General features: G+C 38.1%; 2 protein-coding genes across 5 annotated transcripts; one reads left to right on the top strand and one right to left on the bottom strand.

The window, feature by feature from the left end:
• The first annotated feature begins 1,082 nt into the window (after positions 1-1,082).
• Positions 1,083-5,822, top strand: LOC130997302 (heterogeneous nuclear ribonucleoprotein Q). 4 transcript variants are annotated; one of them, XM_057922574.1, is made up of 9 exons: positions 1,083-1,273; positions 2,489-2,935; positions 3,047-3,163; positions 3,340-3,480; positions 3,584-3,763; positions 4,536-4,740; positions 5,045-5,220; positions 5,298-5,386; positions 5,466-5,822. In XM_057922574.1, the coding sequence occupies exons 2-9, from the start codon at positions 2,558-2,560 to the stop codon at positions 5,611-5,613; spliced, it is 1,434 nt and encodes a 477-aa protein (XP_057778557.1). In that variant the 5' UTR covers positions 1,083-1,273; positions 2,489-2,557; the 3' UTR covers positions 5,614-5,822. The 4 variants fall into 4 exon arrangements, with proteins under 4 accessions (XP_057778557.1, XP_057778560.1, XP_057778558.1 ...); XM_057922577.1 differs by having other exon boundaries at positions 5,301-5,386; XM_057922575.1 differs by having other exon boundaries at positions 1,137-1,311; positions 5,301-5,386.
• Positions 5,823-10,045: 4,223 nt separating this feature from the next.
• On the bottom strand, positions 10,046-12,099 carry LOC130997303 (3-ketoacyl-CoA synthase 1). Its single transcript, XM_057922578.1, has one exon. The coding sequence runs from the start codon at positions 11,687-11,689 to the stop codon at positions 10,148-10,150; it is 1,542 nt and encodes a 513-aa protein (XP_057778561.1). The 5' UTR covers positions 11,690-12,099; the 3' UTR covers positions 10,046-10,147.
• Positions 12,100-17,313: the final 5,214 nt, after the last annotated feature.

Here is a 17,313-nt window from a genome sequence, read left to right on the forward strand (position 1 = left end):
AGATCTGGATTTTTTGACTTAGGCCCAGATTCGGTTCAGATCCATTGGATCCAAAAAAATGAGATCCAGGTCCAGATCCATAAGATCCACATGGTCTCGAGTCCAGACCCGAATCCATACTTTTTATCTTTTAAAATAAATTTATAAATCTTAAATTAATCCCAAATAAAATTATAATTATTGTCAAGATTTTCAACAATAATTCAAAATAAATGAATTAACCATATTCTATAAAAATATTATCAAAGTTTAATAACAATAAGAATATAATAATCAAGTACTAAATAACAGTGGAACAATGTGTCCTCTATTTTACATAGAAAAAAGAAAATTAATGTTATAAATAATAATAATAATAATAATAATAATAATAATAATAATAATGAAAACTAAAATTTAAATTAAAATAAAAGTAAAATATTATCTTTAATTGCATTATATATTATTTATGAAAAGAGATATATAGATTAGTCATAGATATTAGATTAGAGTTAGATAAAAATAAATAACATTATATATATTTTTATATATAAATGGATCCATGGACCGGATCTGGGTCTCAGATTTTTTGCTCCAGATTCAGATCCGGAAATTATAGGAATAACTCAGATCCGGTCCAGATCCATTTGGTCCATTTTTCTTAAGGCCCAGATCCTAAAAAAAGGATTTGGATCCGCGGATCTAGATCGGGTCCAGGATCCATTACCATCCCTACCTCCGTCCCTTAAAAGTTTGTCCCAAGGGGAGCGGCATAAGTTTTAATAAAAGCTGGTAAAATGTTAATTGATGGTGGACCATATGTACAAAAATAGTGTTTAAATGATTGTAATTGTAAAATTAATGGTGAAATCATGTACAGAAATAGAAAGCAAGGAGATTGGAGCAAAATTTTGGGGGACACTTCAAAAAGGAAATTAGGGTAACTTTTTGGGGAGGGAGGGAGTACGATTTATTTGAAAATTGATGTGTAAAATTAAAAGTAATTAAAATTAATGAGGCTTAAAAAAGTAATTAAAAATTAATGCCCTTAAAAAAGTCAAAAGGTGTAGTTATAAATCTCGCGACGAGTAACAAAAATAAACGGTCAAAGGAAGAAGCTATATAGCAAAAAAGACATGGGTATCCCTATACGAGAAATGAAAATTACGGGGTGAAGAGGGCAAAGGCAGCAAATTAGGTCAGAATTGTGGAAGCCAAATAAAAGAGGGAGGAGGTGCCTCTTTCTCTCTCAGATTGTTTCGGATAGATCTCACACTCCACATAGAGAGAAAAGGTAAAGGGAAATCCCATAAAATGAAAAAGAAATTTTTGGTATGCAAAGTCTTTCTCAAATCTCCTCCTGCTTTCTTCCAAATACTTCTGCTGCTGTTTACTCTCACATACATACATAAACACATACATATATCCTTTTCTGGTTTTGCCCTTGATTCGCTGACTCTTATATTTATACGTGCATCCCCCTCTTGAAAGCCGCTTAGTTTTGATTGCTCTTTGGGTTGAAATTCTTTGCTATCTGGACTTACGCCGACTTCTAGGATGGGGGGTTATTTATTTAATTTTACTTTTGGTGTGTTTCAGTCGAGGGCTGGCTGTCGGCGTTTGGATTGAGAGCTGTTTATTTTTTAATTTTCTTGAGGGTTTATGATTTACCTAAACTATTTGTGTTCTTTTTTTTTTTTGGGGGGGGGGGATTAGACCTTGTTCGATTGGTATGGGTTGTCAGTCTAGCCCTTTCGTGATACATGTACTATATATATGTATTATTCTATTGGTTTTTCAATTATTATCCATTGGATTGGTGTATCAAGATGTACATAACATAATAGTATCATATAAATACACATATAGCATGGTGAAGTTTGAATTTTTGGGTTCCTTGCAAGCCTTTCAAGTGGGTGCACTCTGTTGCCTGCTTATTTTGTATGGGGCAAACACATTTCTTTGGTTTCCTTATTCCTGGATTAGGGTGTTGCACCAATGGATTAGGCTAGTGTGGGAGCATATTTGATCTTGATTTGGAGTCCATTCCCCTTGTTACCTTTGGTTTTAGAAATGGAAATTTGTCAAAATGGATTTCCAGTTTCTGGTGTTGGTTTCATTCGGAGAATAATTTCCTACGACAGCTTACTCGTCAGGAAACTGAAACAATTATCAAATGCGCTGTTGACTGTGAATGATGCCCTTTTTCTCCGGAATCCGAAATCTAGCTAGTGGCAGCAGAAATATAAAAACAGAACTTTTGTTCGTAAGCAATGGACCTTGAATATCTGGTTAGACACCCCAAAACTTCCAATTTCCTCGAACTTACCATATACTACCCAAGAAGATGGAAGTGAAATCACCTGTTTCCTAGCATATCACATTTTTAAGAACCCGAAATGATGCTTTTCAAATTCTTCATAGTTAAATGCCTTTCAGCCCATGTCAATGAAATCTGCAGATGGTTTTGTCTTTTCCCTGCTGCCATAATAACAATGTAAGCATGCAGATTCTATTGGTGGAGTCAAGGCCTCAAATTGTGTTTATTGTGTGACAACACTTGAAACCTAAGAGAATCATGGCAGAGAATACTGAAGTTGAGGACCGTGTGGATCTTGATGATGATAACTACACTGAAGAAGATGATGAAGAACCCATGGAAGATGAAGGAGCTGGAGAAGGTGGTGAAGAAAATGAAGAAGAGCCTCAGGAGGATACAAAAAGTGAGGATGGTGAGAAAGGTCAATCTCCAGGAACAGATAAAAATGATATCTGCATTGGGGATATGGAAGATAAAGAGAATTCAGCATCTATTAACGAAGATGAGAAAGAGAAACATGTTGAACTTCTTGATCTTCCACCCCATGGCTCTGAAGTTTTCATTGGAGGACTTTCTCGAGATATTTCAGAGGAAGACTTGAGGGAACTTTGTGAACCCCTTGGTGAGATCTTTGAGGTCAGTGGATATATAGGAGGAAAAATATTATCTACAAATTGTTTGTAGCAAACAGATATCTTTATGCATATACTATTTCTGTTTATTACTCATAGCTTCATCATTTAGCAGATAAGGGTAATGAAGAATAGGGATACTGGTGAAAGCAAGGGCTTTGCTTTTGTAGCTTTCAGAACAAAAGATGAGGCACAAAAGGCAATTGAAGAATTACACAACAAGGAATTCAAGGTGATTTGCACCTTATGCCTAGAAAAATATTGACAGAATATTCCTTTTATTTGCATTTTTCTAATGGAGACAATGGTAGCCTTTGTTGTGCTAACTTTTTTCTATTTCTGTCATTCTGCTTGTTTGCATCAAAAATAATTTTCTTTGTTAATCAACTGTGTCTTTCTTCAATTCAGGGCAGGACGCTGCGATGCTCACTTTCAGAAACTAAATACAGATTGTTCATAGGCAATGTACCTAAGGGATGGAGTGAAGATGATTTCAGAAAAATAATTGAATCGACAGGTCCTGGTGCTGAAACCATCGAGCTAATAAAGGTATCTGTGGCTATTTTAATCGCAAAAGAGCTCAGCTGTCTGTCAGCAAGTACATTGGTTCTCAACTTCTCATTATTTGACCTTTTTCACTTTATTGCTACAGGATCCTCAGAACCCTGGTCGTAATCGTGGTTTTGCCTTTGTGGAATATTACAACAATGCTTGTGCTGATTATTCCAGGCAAAAGATGGCTGCTGCGAGCTTCAAGCTGGATGGTAACACACCAACTGTAACATGGGCTGACCCGAAGATTACACCTGATCATTCTGCTGCTGCTGCTCAGGTATAATTTCAAAACTCAAATTTCCCTTACCATTAATGTCCACACATTGATATTTGAAGCTTTCTTTCGAGCTTCATAGTCTGGAAAGTAGTTTAGATACTCTCATTCTTTGAAGTGCTGGATTTTAACATTCTGATGATGAATGCTTCAAATGGCTTCGATATCTTCTCACTGTGGAGTGACATACAAGATGTTATCACTGGAAAACGACTGACATAAGTTAAATTCCATTTTACCTCATTGTGCATTGCTAATTTAGTGTACTCCATTATGAGAAGTTCTGGGGCAAATATACACAACTTTAGTGGGGAAGTGTGTTGGTTTGTGATTACCCTGCAATGAGAATGGATTTTGTCTTGCTATAATTCTCATTTATCTATTTATTCTTAGTTGTATGTGTTACATTTGGTTATTATCTGTCATGGCAAGACTAATTGCTTGAAACAGGAGGAACATTTATTCATGATATTGATTTTGATGCAAGAGCAACATTTATCCAGATATTAACCACTTGAATATGAAAATAGAGTCCCAAACTTAAACAAAAAAAAAGGAAAAAGAATAAAGAACAAGAATACGAAAATAGACTCATGACAGTGCCGCTGTGTTGTCCCACCACTGGTCCACTGGTAGTTGCTCGTTCTCTGTTCTTGCTTGTATGGGCTTATGAAATGCTTATGTTGCTATGCTTTGTGAGCAGGATACTTATGTTGCTGTACTTAATGCTTGTTGTGAAGTTATTTTTAGACTTTCTTTTTTGATGTCTATTTAGGTCAAGGCCCTGTATGTGAAGAACATTCCTGAGAATACACCAACCGAACAATTAAAGGAAATCTTCCAGCAACATGGGGAAGTCACAAAAGTTGTTATGCCACCTGCTAAAGCTGGTGGGAAAAGAGATTTTGGCTTCATACACTATGCAGAAAGATCAAGTGCCCTTAAAGCTGTCAAAGAGACAGAAAAATACGAGATAAATGGTTTGTTCCCACATATTTCTTTATTATCTAGGATAAATTTCCATGTTTGATTAGTATTGTCAATCTGTGATGAACTCATACAATTTATGGCATTTGATGCCATGATGAGGCATGCATCTAATGGGAAATGCAAATGGGCGCTGAAGTCATTTGGGTGTGCTAATTTCAGAGTTGGTCAAATCTTGTTTGTTATGATAATAATGCACCAGAAAGCTATGCCTTTGCCCTTAATTTCAGCAAGGGTGCACATCTTCCTTGTTGAAGTATTTGGACAAAGAATGATATTAGTAAAACATACTTGCAGGCCAGGCGTTAGAAGTTGTCCTTGCGAAGCCTCAGGCTGAGAAGAAGTTTGATGCAGCTAATCCCCACAATCCTCAAGTTCCAAACTACATTCCTCATCCAGGATATGCTGGCATACCAGTAAATCCCTATGCGTCTATAGCTACTGGATATGGTGGGGCTGCTGGTTTTCAGCAGGTAGTCACTCTGCTTTTTTTGTTCAGTTTCTATTCTTTCCTTTGATTGTGTGTTCTAACATGCTGGGACATTTTCAGCAGCCTATGATTTATGGAAGGGGGCCAATGCCAGCAGGAATGCAGATGGTGCCAATGGTTTTACCCGACGGTCGAATTGGCTATGTTCTGTAAGTTGCCTCATATATGTCACAGTATGAGAATGAAGAAATAGTGCGTATCGTTGTGACAAACTTATGTATATTGCAGACAGCAGCCTGGTGTACAGATTCCTCAGCCTGTGAGACCACGGAGGAATGATAGAAGTAATGGTGGTGGTGGTGGTGGAGCACAAGCGCGGGGAGGTGGCAATGGTGCTGATGATAGTAACCGTAATAGACGGTACAGGCCTTACTAGAAGTGGAGAGGAAATGTACTTGGATTAGCTAGATGATTATAACCCTGAGCTATACGTTTTGGTTAATCCAATGTTGGTAGTAGTGGGGAAATGAAGGTGGTGAATCTAAGCATTAGAGACCATGAGTCCGTGACAGCAATTCAATCCCTCTCTAATGTTGATTGCCATTTTGCTAGTTTGTTGAATGGAAAAGATTGTTGGCGAGTTTATATACGAGTTTCTTCTTTGGGGTTTTGTTATTAGACAAATTGTATCTCCATCCACAAATAGCCATCGGCTAAAACAATGCAATTCAGATTTTGTAAATCGCCAAAACCAAAAGAAATACTATTCACTAATCAATGCCGTTGAGATGCACTGACACACACGTAGCTTGTGCTAGGATATTCAATGTTGGTATGACTTCAAAATAAACTTTTAAACTCTGTTGATACATTGGTAAATTAAGTTTGAATATAAAACAATAACCATTTTATAAGATTATTTTTATTATGATTTGTTATTTTCTCTAATTCAAAAATTCTGTCTTTTAACTCAATTTTTTTTTTCTTAATCTCGACCATCAAACATTTTGACAACTTATAAGCTCTCTAACGTTAACAAAAACACCCTCTTTGCATTATTAGTTGCGGATCATTTAGCCTCTAAAGTTCAGGATGACGGCTGGTGGGACGAGGCTATTGCGGATATTGTTCCTCTTGTTCATAATGATCTTCACAAGACCTTTGTGCGTGCCCATTAATCTTGGCAGTGGGCGTTTCTCTTGCTTAGTTGGGTGGCGGTCCATAGCTTCAGTGGCAGGTGCGAGCTTGGTTATTGGGCTGGAGTGTCGTTTCCAGTTTTTTCAGAGTCCCGGTGCGTTGGGCTTTGGCTTGTTTCGGTCGGACTCCCGTTGGTGTTTTTTGTTAGCTGCTCTGTGGTTTCTGGGGCTGGTTTACTTGACTGCTTGGAAGACTCTGCCGGCGCTTTCACCAACGGCCGGGTCGTGGGGCTTGAGTGTCGTTCCCAGTTTTCTCAGAGTTCCAGTGCGCTGGGTTCTGGCTGGGGGCGGTGGGTTTGCCTTAAGAAGGTTTTAACGAGACTCGGCCCCTTGTTTGCGTCTGGTGCACTCATGGGTTCTTAGGTTTTCTTTTTGCTTTTCTCTTTCAATAAAATTTCAATTCAGCAGCATTATTGGGTGTATCTGATTAATTCAAACGACCAGTATGTGGTGGTTTTCCTCATCTGATTTTAACATCGTTATTCATTTCTTCCCAAGATAAGAGTTGGGTCTGCAGAATTTGAATATGCAACTTTACCAATTTGGGAATTGTAGTATCAATAACTTAAAAAGATTAAGAGCAAGAGATAAAGTTGATGATGAATTCGATTTTTGTGCATAAACTTGCTATGATGATAAAGATTTAGGATACATTCGAATGACTCTATATTATATTGTTCCGAAATAATTCAAAATTATCTAATGCTCTCTCCGTCTCAATCTTCACTATCCATTTATAAAGGGTACGGATTTTAATAGAGTGGTTGAGATGATCAAAAAGGAAAATATGAATACTAAAAATTGGAATAGACTAAGTATAAATTTAGGAGTCATGAGTCTTGCTAAATCTATGTAATCAAATAACATATCATAACATACTACTCCCTCCGTCCTTATATGTTTTAATAGAGTGTGGCCTATAATTGTTGACCAAATTAGTGAGTAATTGTTGACTTAATTAAAGTAATTTTGGCATTTTTAGAAAGTGGCCTACAATTGTTGATCAAATTAGTGAGTAATTGTTGACTTAATTAAAGTAAAGTTTTGCCATTTTTAGAAAGCAGCCACTTATAGTGGGACAGACGAAAAAGGAAATGTGGCCACTTATTATGGGACGGAGGGAGTATTAAATTAAATTTATCTACACCATAAAGTTGAACACCATCTTAAAATAGTCAAATAAAGTGCTTTACAATTTAGGACTGTGGGGAAGAGAAAAAGACGCAAATTATTGGGAAGAAGGAAGAGAAGATGTATCAGGCATGAGGGAGTTGACGAAGTCTGGTCTCCAGCTGGTGCAATTGATGAGGCCATTGAGGATCGATGCGGATGGGCTTAACTGTGGATGACTGCTCATTCCCTCTGGCTGCTGCTGCTGCATCATTATCGTGAATCCTATTCGCTTTCTCCTTATATTTGTTGGCTGCGGCTCTCTGGAGCGCCATCAATACATCGGAACCACTCAGCCGCTGCTCCGCCTTACCGCCTTCGCCTATACCCATTTGATGTCTACTCACGCCCACTAACTCACGCTTTGGCTTTGGGGCGGAGGAGAGGGACACGGGTAGGGCTAGCGCGCTCCACATTTTACTGCCTTATTCTCATCTTCATATTAATATGCCACATCATTTATTATTATTAGAGGATTCATTTCGAATTGGGCTCAATGCCCAACAACCAATCTTATTAGGATTATTTATGTCCGCTCACAAAAGATACTCCCTCCGTCCACTAATTGTTGGACTACTTTCCTTTTTGGTCCGTCCACCAAAAAATGTCCTATCCATTTATAGTAAGTCTTTATAATTTTTTAATTGGTGGGTCCCAATAACCAATACACTTTTTCTCCACTCAACTAATAAACAATATACTTTGTGGGTCCCTTTCTCCACTCAACTAATAAACAATATATTTTGTGGGTCCCTTTCTCCACTCACTACATTTTTTCTTAAAATCCGTGTTTTGCCTCCTAGGCCAACAATTAGTGGACGGAGGGAGTATTTCATAATGAAACAATAGGGCGGATGGCCCTATTGGTGATTGAAACTTAAATTTTGTCCACAAAATTTAAAATATCAATATTTGGACATCTTTTATGTGCTCTACCTAATCTACCATTTAACCCAATAGATCCAACACCTTTCTTTGACCCGGATCCAGATTTAGGGATTAACCCATGCCTTGTCTACCCCCAGACCCCCGACCCCACCCACCCCCACCCACCACCCCCCACCACCCACCCCCAAGCCAATTTTTTTTTTTTTTTTACTTCCCCTGCCTTGTCTACCCCCCAGACCCCCGACCCCACCCCCCCACCACCCACCCCCAAGCCAATTTTTATTTTTTACTTCCCCTGCCTTGTCTACCCCCAGACCCCCGACCCCACCCACCCCCCCACTTACCACCAAGCCAAAAAGAACTTTTTAAACACTTCCCCTAGGGTTTAGATATTCCATTTAGGGTTTAGATTATCCATTTAGGGTTTAGATGTTCCATTTAGGGTTTAGATTATCCATTTAGGGTTTAGATGATGCTGTTGTTTCTATATTTGTTCTGCATGTTTGGCACTTATGGCACTAATAGTGCCATAAGTGCTAAAAAGACCATTTTACTTTATTTTATTTTGGATTTCCGTTGGCACTTATGGCACTATTAGTGCCATAAGTGCCATAAAATAAAATAATAAAGTAAAATTTTTTGGCTTGGGGGTGGGTGGGGTTGGGGGTCTGGGGGGTAGACAGGGCAGGGGGAGTAAAAAAAAAATTTCGTTGGCACTTATAGTGCCATAAGTGCCTAACCCGACCCGCGTGCCTGATCCTACCCGGCACGCGACCCGCGCTCCTGACCCTACCCAGTCCGCCCAATTAAGGGCAAAAACGTCCCAAAACTATAAAAATGGCCAAAATTTATGTTTTTTCAATGAGTGACCATAATTTGTGTTTTATGATTCATTTTGGCTATTCCAAAATTTTACTCTTTCATAATCATACAAAGAAAAGATGTTTCTTAAGGAATGTCAATTATAATATATTAATATTAATGATTCTCCTTTGATTTGAAAAATATAATGATTCTCCTTTGATGGTTTGCGACTGACGGGAATTAGACACATGGACATGCTGATATTTTTCTTTAATCCATATCATAACAAATAGTATCAAAATTCAACTGCAATTTACGACCAACCAAATTAAATTTAATTGTTCGCTTGCCTTCACTTGTGCATATATATATTTTGTTTGCAATCTATGCACAAATAGTTGGCGGTGGTCATCCACATAATCATACGTTAGGATACAGAGGTGGACGAAGAACAGAATTCATGCGGACTAAATTGGTATACATTAATGAGCCTCATTAATTTGTACTAATTTTACGTACACGAATGTTGAGCGTTTTTTAGTTTTTATGCCAACATTTTAGTTATTCAAATACACAAACCTAATGCTCCTCTTGTTTATCTTACGCCAAGCAATTTCAATCAAATTGAAACCAAAATAAACGTTTTATTAAATTGAAATAATTACACTTACATTTTTGAGTGAAAACGGCGAACTCTGTCGTTTTGACCATATACCAATTTAACCATGTTGGCAGACACGTTATATATCAATTTGGTCGAGCACCTGAGTTGGTGCATTTGAAAAAAAAAAAAAAAACTATGGAAAACAGTGAAATTAAGTTGATGTAATTGTAAGAGATGAATGATATAATGATGAATTGATAGTTGTGTGAGGTGAGTATATATGTAATGTAGAGAGGATGTATAGTTGGCTAAGTGGCAGAGGTAGGTGGAATGTGGAGAGGGTATTTATGGATACAATCAGACCAAGGATTATTAGGGTAGAGGCATTGTTCGGCGGGGATTTCCCTGAGCGCTTTCCAGACGGCGCTGTTGCACTTGAAGCCGGAGCCGAAGGCGATCTGCCAGAGCCGATCCCCTCCGGACACTCGGCCTTTGGCCTCCGTGTAGGCGAGCTCGTACCAGAGGGAGCTGCTGGACGTGTTGCCGAATCTGTGCAGCGTCATCCGCGAAGGCTCCATGTGCCACTCGGTGAGCTGCAGGTTGTTCTCGATGGCGTCGAGCACGGCCCTCCCGCCCGCGTGGATGCACACGTGCTCGAAGGCGAGCTTGAAGTCCGGTATGTAGGGCCTGACCCTGGCCCCCAGCAGCTTCCTCTTGAGCAGCCTGACGAGGAACATGAGCTGCTCCGACAGCGGCAGCACGAGCGGCCCCAGCGTGGTTATGTTGGTCTTGAGGGCGTCCCCGGCCACGGCCATGAGCTCCCTGGCCAAGGACACCCCGACGACGCCCTTGTCGTCCTCCCTCTGGTACACGCAGTTGTAGCTCTTCTCGTCGGCCCCCTTGTGGGTCCGCACCGTGTGGACGAGCTCGTACTTGGAGCGGCGCCTGTCCCTGGCCTTGTTGGACAGCAGTATGGCGGCGCCCCCCATGCGGAAGATGCAGTTGCAGAGCAGCATGGAGCGGTCGTTGCCGAAGTACCAGTTGAGGGTGATGTTCTCGGTGCTGACGACGACGGCGTAGGTGTCCGGGTTGGCCTGCAGCAGGTGCTTGGCGAGGTCGATGGAGATGAGGCCCGCGCTGCACCCCATCCCTCCCAGGTTGAAACTCTTGATGTCCGTCCTCAGCTTGTAGTGGTTGACGATCATGGAGGAGAGGGACGGCGTGGGGTTGAACAAGCTGCAGTTGACTATGAGAATCCCGATTTGGGAGGGCCTTATCCCCGTGGTGCTGAAGAGGGAGTCGAGGGCGCCAAACATGACGGCCTCCGCCTCCAGCCGCGCCTCCTCCATGGAGAGGTTGGGCGGGTGGGAGGTGATCCCCCTCGGGAAGTACGTCTCGTTGCCCAGCCCCGACCGGTGGGAGATCTTGTTCTGGAAGTTGATCGACTCCGCCTCGAAACCTCCATTCTCCGCCGTCATCTTGAGGAATGAATCCACGGACATCTTCCTCTCGTCGTGGGGCTTGTAGCATGCGAAGTCCACCAGGTACACCGGCCGCGGCCTCTTGGCCCAGTACACGCCCACCATCAGGGTCAGGGCGGTGGACCCCACAAGGACGGTGGCCGTGTCGAGGAGGAGCGTCTTCGCCGATAAGAACAGAGGCACCACTGCCAGGAAGAGGAGCGCCGTCGCCGGGTTGCACGAGTACCCGTATCCTAACTTCACATACTTGAGCTTCACCGAGTGAAGAAAGTCCGGCAGCTTGCGCCGGATTTTGATGACCACGGAGGAAGAGTCCTTGAAGTCCACCTCCGCCAGAAGCCTCTCCTCATTCACGTCGATGCTCTCCATTGGGTGAGAAAAAAAATCAAATTTGGATGCAAGAAATGTGGAGCGATTTTGGGTATATATGATATATATGATTAATGGTGTAGAGAAAGATAGTTCACCAACCAAGTGAAACAGATGGATTGGATTACTTGTGCAAGAAACAGGGTTTACAAATTATAGGTAACGTTGTTCATCCATGTGGGCTTATATATTTGACCAAGTGGCCATGTGATGTGAGAAAGCGAGTTCCCATTGATTAGTTTATTAAATGAATCATTTTTCTCTATTTTTGTATGGTATATATGACTATTATTCCCAGTTCATTTTCTGATTCCACTCCATTTCCAGTTTTGGAGCCCACTTGGCGCCTCGTTGTGAACCAAGCGTATTGTAGTATTTCATTGGAATTTTAAGAAATGAAATATTAATGGGGAGTTTGGCAAAGAGTTGTATTAAAGAAGGGAGGAAACAGGTGGCTGGCCTCAACTAACAAACTAAATAAATGTGACCCTACTTTACCTTTAAACAAAAGGTTAACCTGAGTAATTACCTAAATATATATTTGTACCGCAACTCTCATTAGTTGATAGGATTCATGATTCATATCTGAAATGATGAACTACTAATTCATATCATATCATATGTGGCTCTAATTATTTGGGGTTGGGGTTAGGTAGTTGGCGGAGGGGTGTGATATTGGCCTGATTAAATGCTAATTATCTTAGGTCAGATAGATGCATGCTACCGCTAGCTGTTAGCTGCCGTCTTAATTATATTTGCATCAATGGTTCCACATTTGGGCATTTAAGCTGCCCAACTTCTAACATCCATCCATCACGATTCACTCCACAAATTTCTTAAATACTAGTAATATTTTTATTAGTCCCCCCACTAACGCACCTTCATTAATTTAAACACCATTGTTATTATCATTTATCATTTTTATTTTTATTTCCCTTTTTCTTTTCTCATGATTATATTATTGATTTCCAAACATGCAGTTTTAAGTCAATCAAAATATGTGCACGCGACGACAGGATTATGCTTGTAATTATGACTAATCTTCAACGGCTTTAGTATTCTTAGGCAAAAGACTCCTTCAAACTTGATATCTTGCTCGTTCAGTCCATATCATCCCCCAATTTCATTAATACTTAAAGTCCTCTTTTACCACTTGTTTGTATTTGATGATTTTTTTTTGATAAATTACACAAATAAATAAATAAATTTAAAGACATGATAGATTCAAATTCACGACCTTAGGCATTGGACATTAACCACCCACCTTTAGGTCAAAACCAAATGGAATCCTCTGTCCCAAAATATAGTGTGTACCACGTGTACCACTCTTCATTTTTTTATATTTTAAAATTATTTTTTTTCAATTGTAATTTATTATGCTTTTATATAATATAAAGATAATTAACAAGGGTTCACTCATCTATTTAGGGTTTATAATTATTTTTTTATATTTATTTAAATTAATAATAGATTATTTGGGTTCATTAATTCAAAGTTAGGGTATATAATTTTTTAAATTTTAATTTTTCAATGATAAATACTAATTAGAGTTTCTAATATAATAATAATTTTTATTTTCATAAAAAATAATTTATAAAACAATGAAATGAAGAGTGGTACACGTGGTACACACAATATTGTGGGACAGAAGATCCCATCTGCGCCAAAACACACAAATACATTTAGTGGGATTTGAACCCTAATCAAATGAAAAGTAAAAGTGATGATTGCAACGCAACCTCATGTTTTTTCTTTTCTTTTGTTCATGCGGTGCAAGAAATTGACTTGATGCATAGATTGATTAGTAGCTGGTGATGAATTCGTCCAAGAAATCCTCTACTGTTCTTCCAGTTCTAAATTTTACAAAAGTTCTTTGAGACGGTTGTTCAACACTACTAAATTATAGTATTATATTAATTAATATTTCTCTGAAGGCTTGTTGTGGTTTATGGTCTGGGAAAGAAGAATTAATCATTCAATCAATCTTTGATATATATTAATACCTGTTGTATTCCTTCTTATATATATCTAGCTACAATATTGTAACTCAAATATATGGTTAATAACTAATATGTTTTTGATTTATATATTATGAAATCTGATACACCTGTGTTATCCCTTCTTATATATATCTAGCTACAAGATTAATTGTAACTCAAATATATGGTTAATGACTAATACGTTTTTGATTTATTAGGTATTGCTCACAGTCCTTTTCATTCCAGGTTTTTGATTCAAAGGGGTGACTGGCGCATTCATGGCGTATGTCCCCGATAGGATCATATTCTTAGATAGTATGTAGTACCAAATTTAGATCACACATTTTGTGTTAAATTAAAGGGGAATAATATTATGATATCAAAACTAAGGAATTATAATAGGCAAAACAAAGAGAAATCCAAACGAGAGGAACTCTGCTATTCTAAAGCAACTTGTGCTAGACCAAAATTCAAATCCTAGACAGCCTCTCTCGTAAGGAGAGAAGCCTTATTTATACTACTAAATCCTTTCCTTAACAGAATAGGATTCTGACCTAAATATTTTTCCTAATTGGAAAAGGACTCTAATAGAGAAAGAAATAAACCTAACTTAATTAAATAAAATAAACATAAATAAAACTGATATCTAATTAAATCTACTGTTGCACGTCCTGCGTCTTCTTCTTCCTTCTACTATAAACTTTGTCTCTAACATTTTGTACATGTGACACGCTAAGAACGCAACATGTGGCAAAGAGCTTCCAAAGCCTTTCAAGGCAAATATATATATATATATATATATATATATATATATATATATATAGGGAGAGGTTCAGGAAAGAACCATAAATAAAAAAAGAACGGAGAACCATTTTCAGCCATTCGATCATCAAGATCTACGGTGGATACATCATCTTGTTGGATGAATGCAGATCCTGGGTTCGAATCTTGAGGGAGCAATTTTTTTATTTTTTTGAGTGCATTAATTTTAACAGCGAATGCATTAATTTTTACAGTGAATGCATTAGATTTGATGGTTCTCCCGTTCTCACAAATAATGTAGTTCTCTCTAGAACCACACCCTATATATATATATATATATATATATATATATATATATATATATATATTTGTGTGTCGCAAAATGCAATGCATTTTTGTGTGAAAGTTATGTATTTAAAACATGTCAGCTTCAAAAAAATCTAAAAGAAAATATTTTTAATTTTTCTAATATTCAAAATTTTTATTCCGATTTTACCTATGCGCGAATGTTTCCTTAGAAGGCCTTGGAAGACCTCTGCCACATGTCACAATCTTGGTGCGCCACATGTATGAAATGTATGGTCTCGAATTGATACTACATACTACCTAAGGCTTGGGTAGTACATGACCTCATTCATATATATATATATATGTATTGTTGGGTTAACATAGAAACCCTCCTTAAGATAGGAACTAAGAACCAATCTCATCCATTTATTTTCTTAAAATTAATGGCTTTGATTCTTCTAATTAAGTTGTAAAATCTTGGTTTTGTTGTTGCACAATTTAATGTTTCTTGTTGCACGAATAGTATAAAGAATGTAGAAAATTTTAATTTTTTTTTGAACAATTATGTGAATGATTGTTGTATGGTATGATATTTATAGTTACACAAAAGAAAAATTTTGTTATATGTTGTTGCATGGTATGATATTTGTTGGGAAATTAATGAAATATCATTGTCCCAGTTTTGATGATACCAAAACCCTTAGATTTTCTTTTTCTAGACTAGATCTTTTTGAACTCAAGTATTAGAGTTCATTTAACTAGCTTGAAGGTTTGAAGACTGAAGATCGAAAGACTGAAGACCGCTTGACTGAAGATTGCAATTGAATTGGCTGAAGACAAAGACAAAGACTTCACTGAAGATTCAGTTATGACTGAATAACTAATGCTAGCCACGTGGAAATAGCGGACTGATACATAAGTCAAGTATCAGTAAACATTCTTCATCGGACTGAAGTTTGAAGCTTAAAAGAAGCCACGTACACATCAAATACAGCAGCATTAAATGCAAAGATATGAAGATCGTCCTCTCCTGTGCAGAGCTTCCCTTTTTCGTGCTAACTTTTCAGAAGCACCATGCTCCTACAGCTAAAGACGCCCATTCTTCAACAAATCAGGAGCCTCGAAGATTGAAGTCTCGGCCGAAAATTCAAATCTATCTCACAACAGCTGAATTCATGAAGACCATCTTACCAACAGATCTATTCAAGACTTCACCTATAAATAGAGCTCGAGGATCATCTTCAATCTTTACCGATTCAAACACTCAAGCTGAACCTCTGCCAAAATTGCGACTCAGCCTATTCACTGCTATCCAAAGTTTGAATCGAAGAAAAGAATATTCAAAGTCCAAATCAGTTTACTAATTACCCAAATTCTCTTACACCCTTAGGCGATTTCATTGTAAATCCCTAGCCTAAGTTCTTGATTGCAGAGAGCCTGTTCTCTGTAATCTAGTTGGTACTTCGAACCCCTTTTCAATCGAGCGAAAAGAGAGTTTGAGAGAGAGAGTTCGAGACAGTGGTCTGAACTCAAGAGCTCTTAGCCCCCACAAGTAAGACAAGTGTAGTCTCTGCAATTGCGAGCTGAGAAGAAGATGAGAAGTCCAATCCAGTGTATTGGCACTGAAACCTAGTTTCAGTTTAAGGTTTGTTGTGCACCCGTAAGCACAAGCCCATAGTGATTGTCAGTTTGATCAACTGGCCGTGGATGTAGGAATTTGTTTCCGAACCACATAAAAACCTCATGTTGTTTATCGCTTTTAGTATTTATTATTCCTTACTTGTGCACAAACTCTTCATTTAACTGAAACTGATAAACTACAAAGAGAAACATAAAAATTGACTAAGTGTTAATCACAAAGGCTATTTCCTAAGTTTTATTTCCGCTGCTAGTGTTATCGGTCTAACTGACAAATCCTTGGATATTCAGTAAAATTTATAACACTCATCTGATTTCAAAATCTAGACTGAAACCTTACGTGAATTATCAGTTAAAGACTTGTACCTAACTGAAATCAAAATACTGAAACTGATTCAGTATTAGTCTAAACCTCTTTCTAAACTGAAAACTCTTTCACTATTGACTTCAGTCTACACCTTTCAGTATCAGTCGATACTCACTTTAGTTTTACAAAAGATTTTCGAAAAATAGCCCACTGGTGTATTTTCCCCCCATACACCAGTTCAGTGACTGTCCGGGACACAACAATATTCATAGTTGCACAAATAAAAGTTGTAAAATCTTTATTATCTTTGTTTTCTATTGTTTCACAATTTAATGTTTGTTTGCACGAATAGTTGTTCGTGTAAAGAATGGAGAAAATTAAAGAAAAAATTTGAGCAATTGTATGAATGATTGTTGCATGATATGATATTTGTAGTTGCACAAAAGAAAATTGTGAAATCTTTGATATCTATTGTTGCATGGTACTCACTTCGTCCCATTACAAATGTCTCATTACTTTGGGCACAGAGATTAAAAAATGTATAGAAAGTAGATAAAGTGGGTTGGTGGAAATTATTTAAATATTAGTTATAAAGAGAGAATATATTGCCAAAAAAAGATTGTGACATTTGTAATGGGACATTCCATTAT

The sequence above is a fragment of the Salvia miltiorrhiza genome, chromosome 8 (genome assembly GCF_028751815.1).
Source record: "Salvia miltiorrhiza cultivar Shanhuang (shh) chromosome 8, IMPLAD_Smil_shh, whole genome shotgun sequence".
NCBI lineage: Eukaryota > Viridiplantae > Streptophyta > Magnoliopsida > Lamiales > Lamiaceae > Salvia > Salvia miltiorrhiza.

Bases quoted from the DNA above. Each gene is read 5' to 3' on its own strand.
- LOC130997303 (XM_057922578.1), bottom strand. From the start codon at position 11,689: ATGGAGAGCATCGACGTGAATGAGGAGAGGCTTCTGGCGGAGGTGGAC.
- LOC130997302 (XM_057922574.1), top strand. From the start codon at position 2,558: ATGGCAGAGAATACTGAAGTTGAGGACCGTGTGGATCTTGATGATGAT. The intron at 3,164-3,339 runs GTGATTTGCACC...TCTTCAATTCAG, and splicing joins TACACAACAAGGAATTCAAG to GGCAGGACGCTGCGATGCTC. The intron at 4,741-5,044 runs GTTTGTTCCCAC...ACATACTTGCAG, and splicing joins AGAAAAATACGAGATAAATG to GCCAGGCGTTAGAAGTTGTC.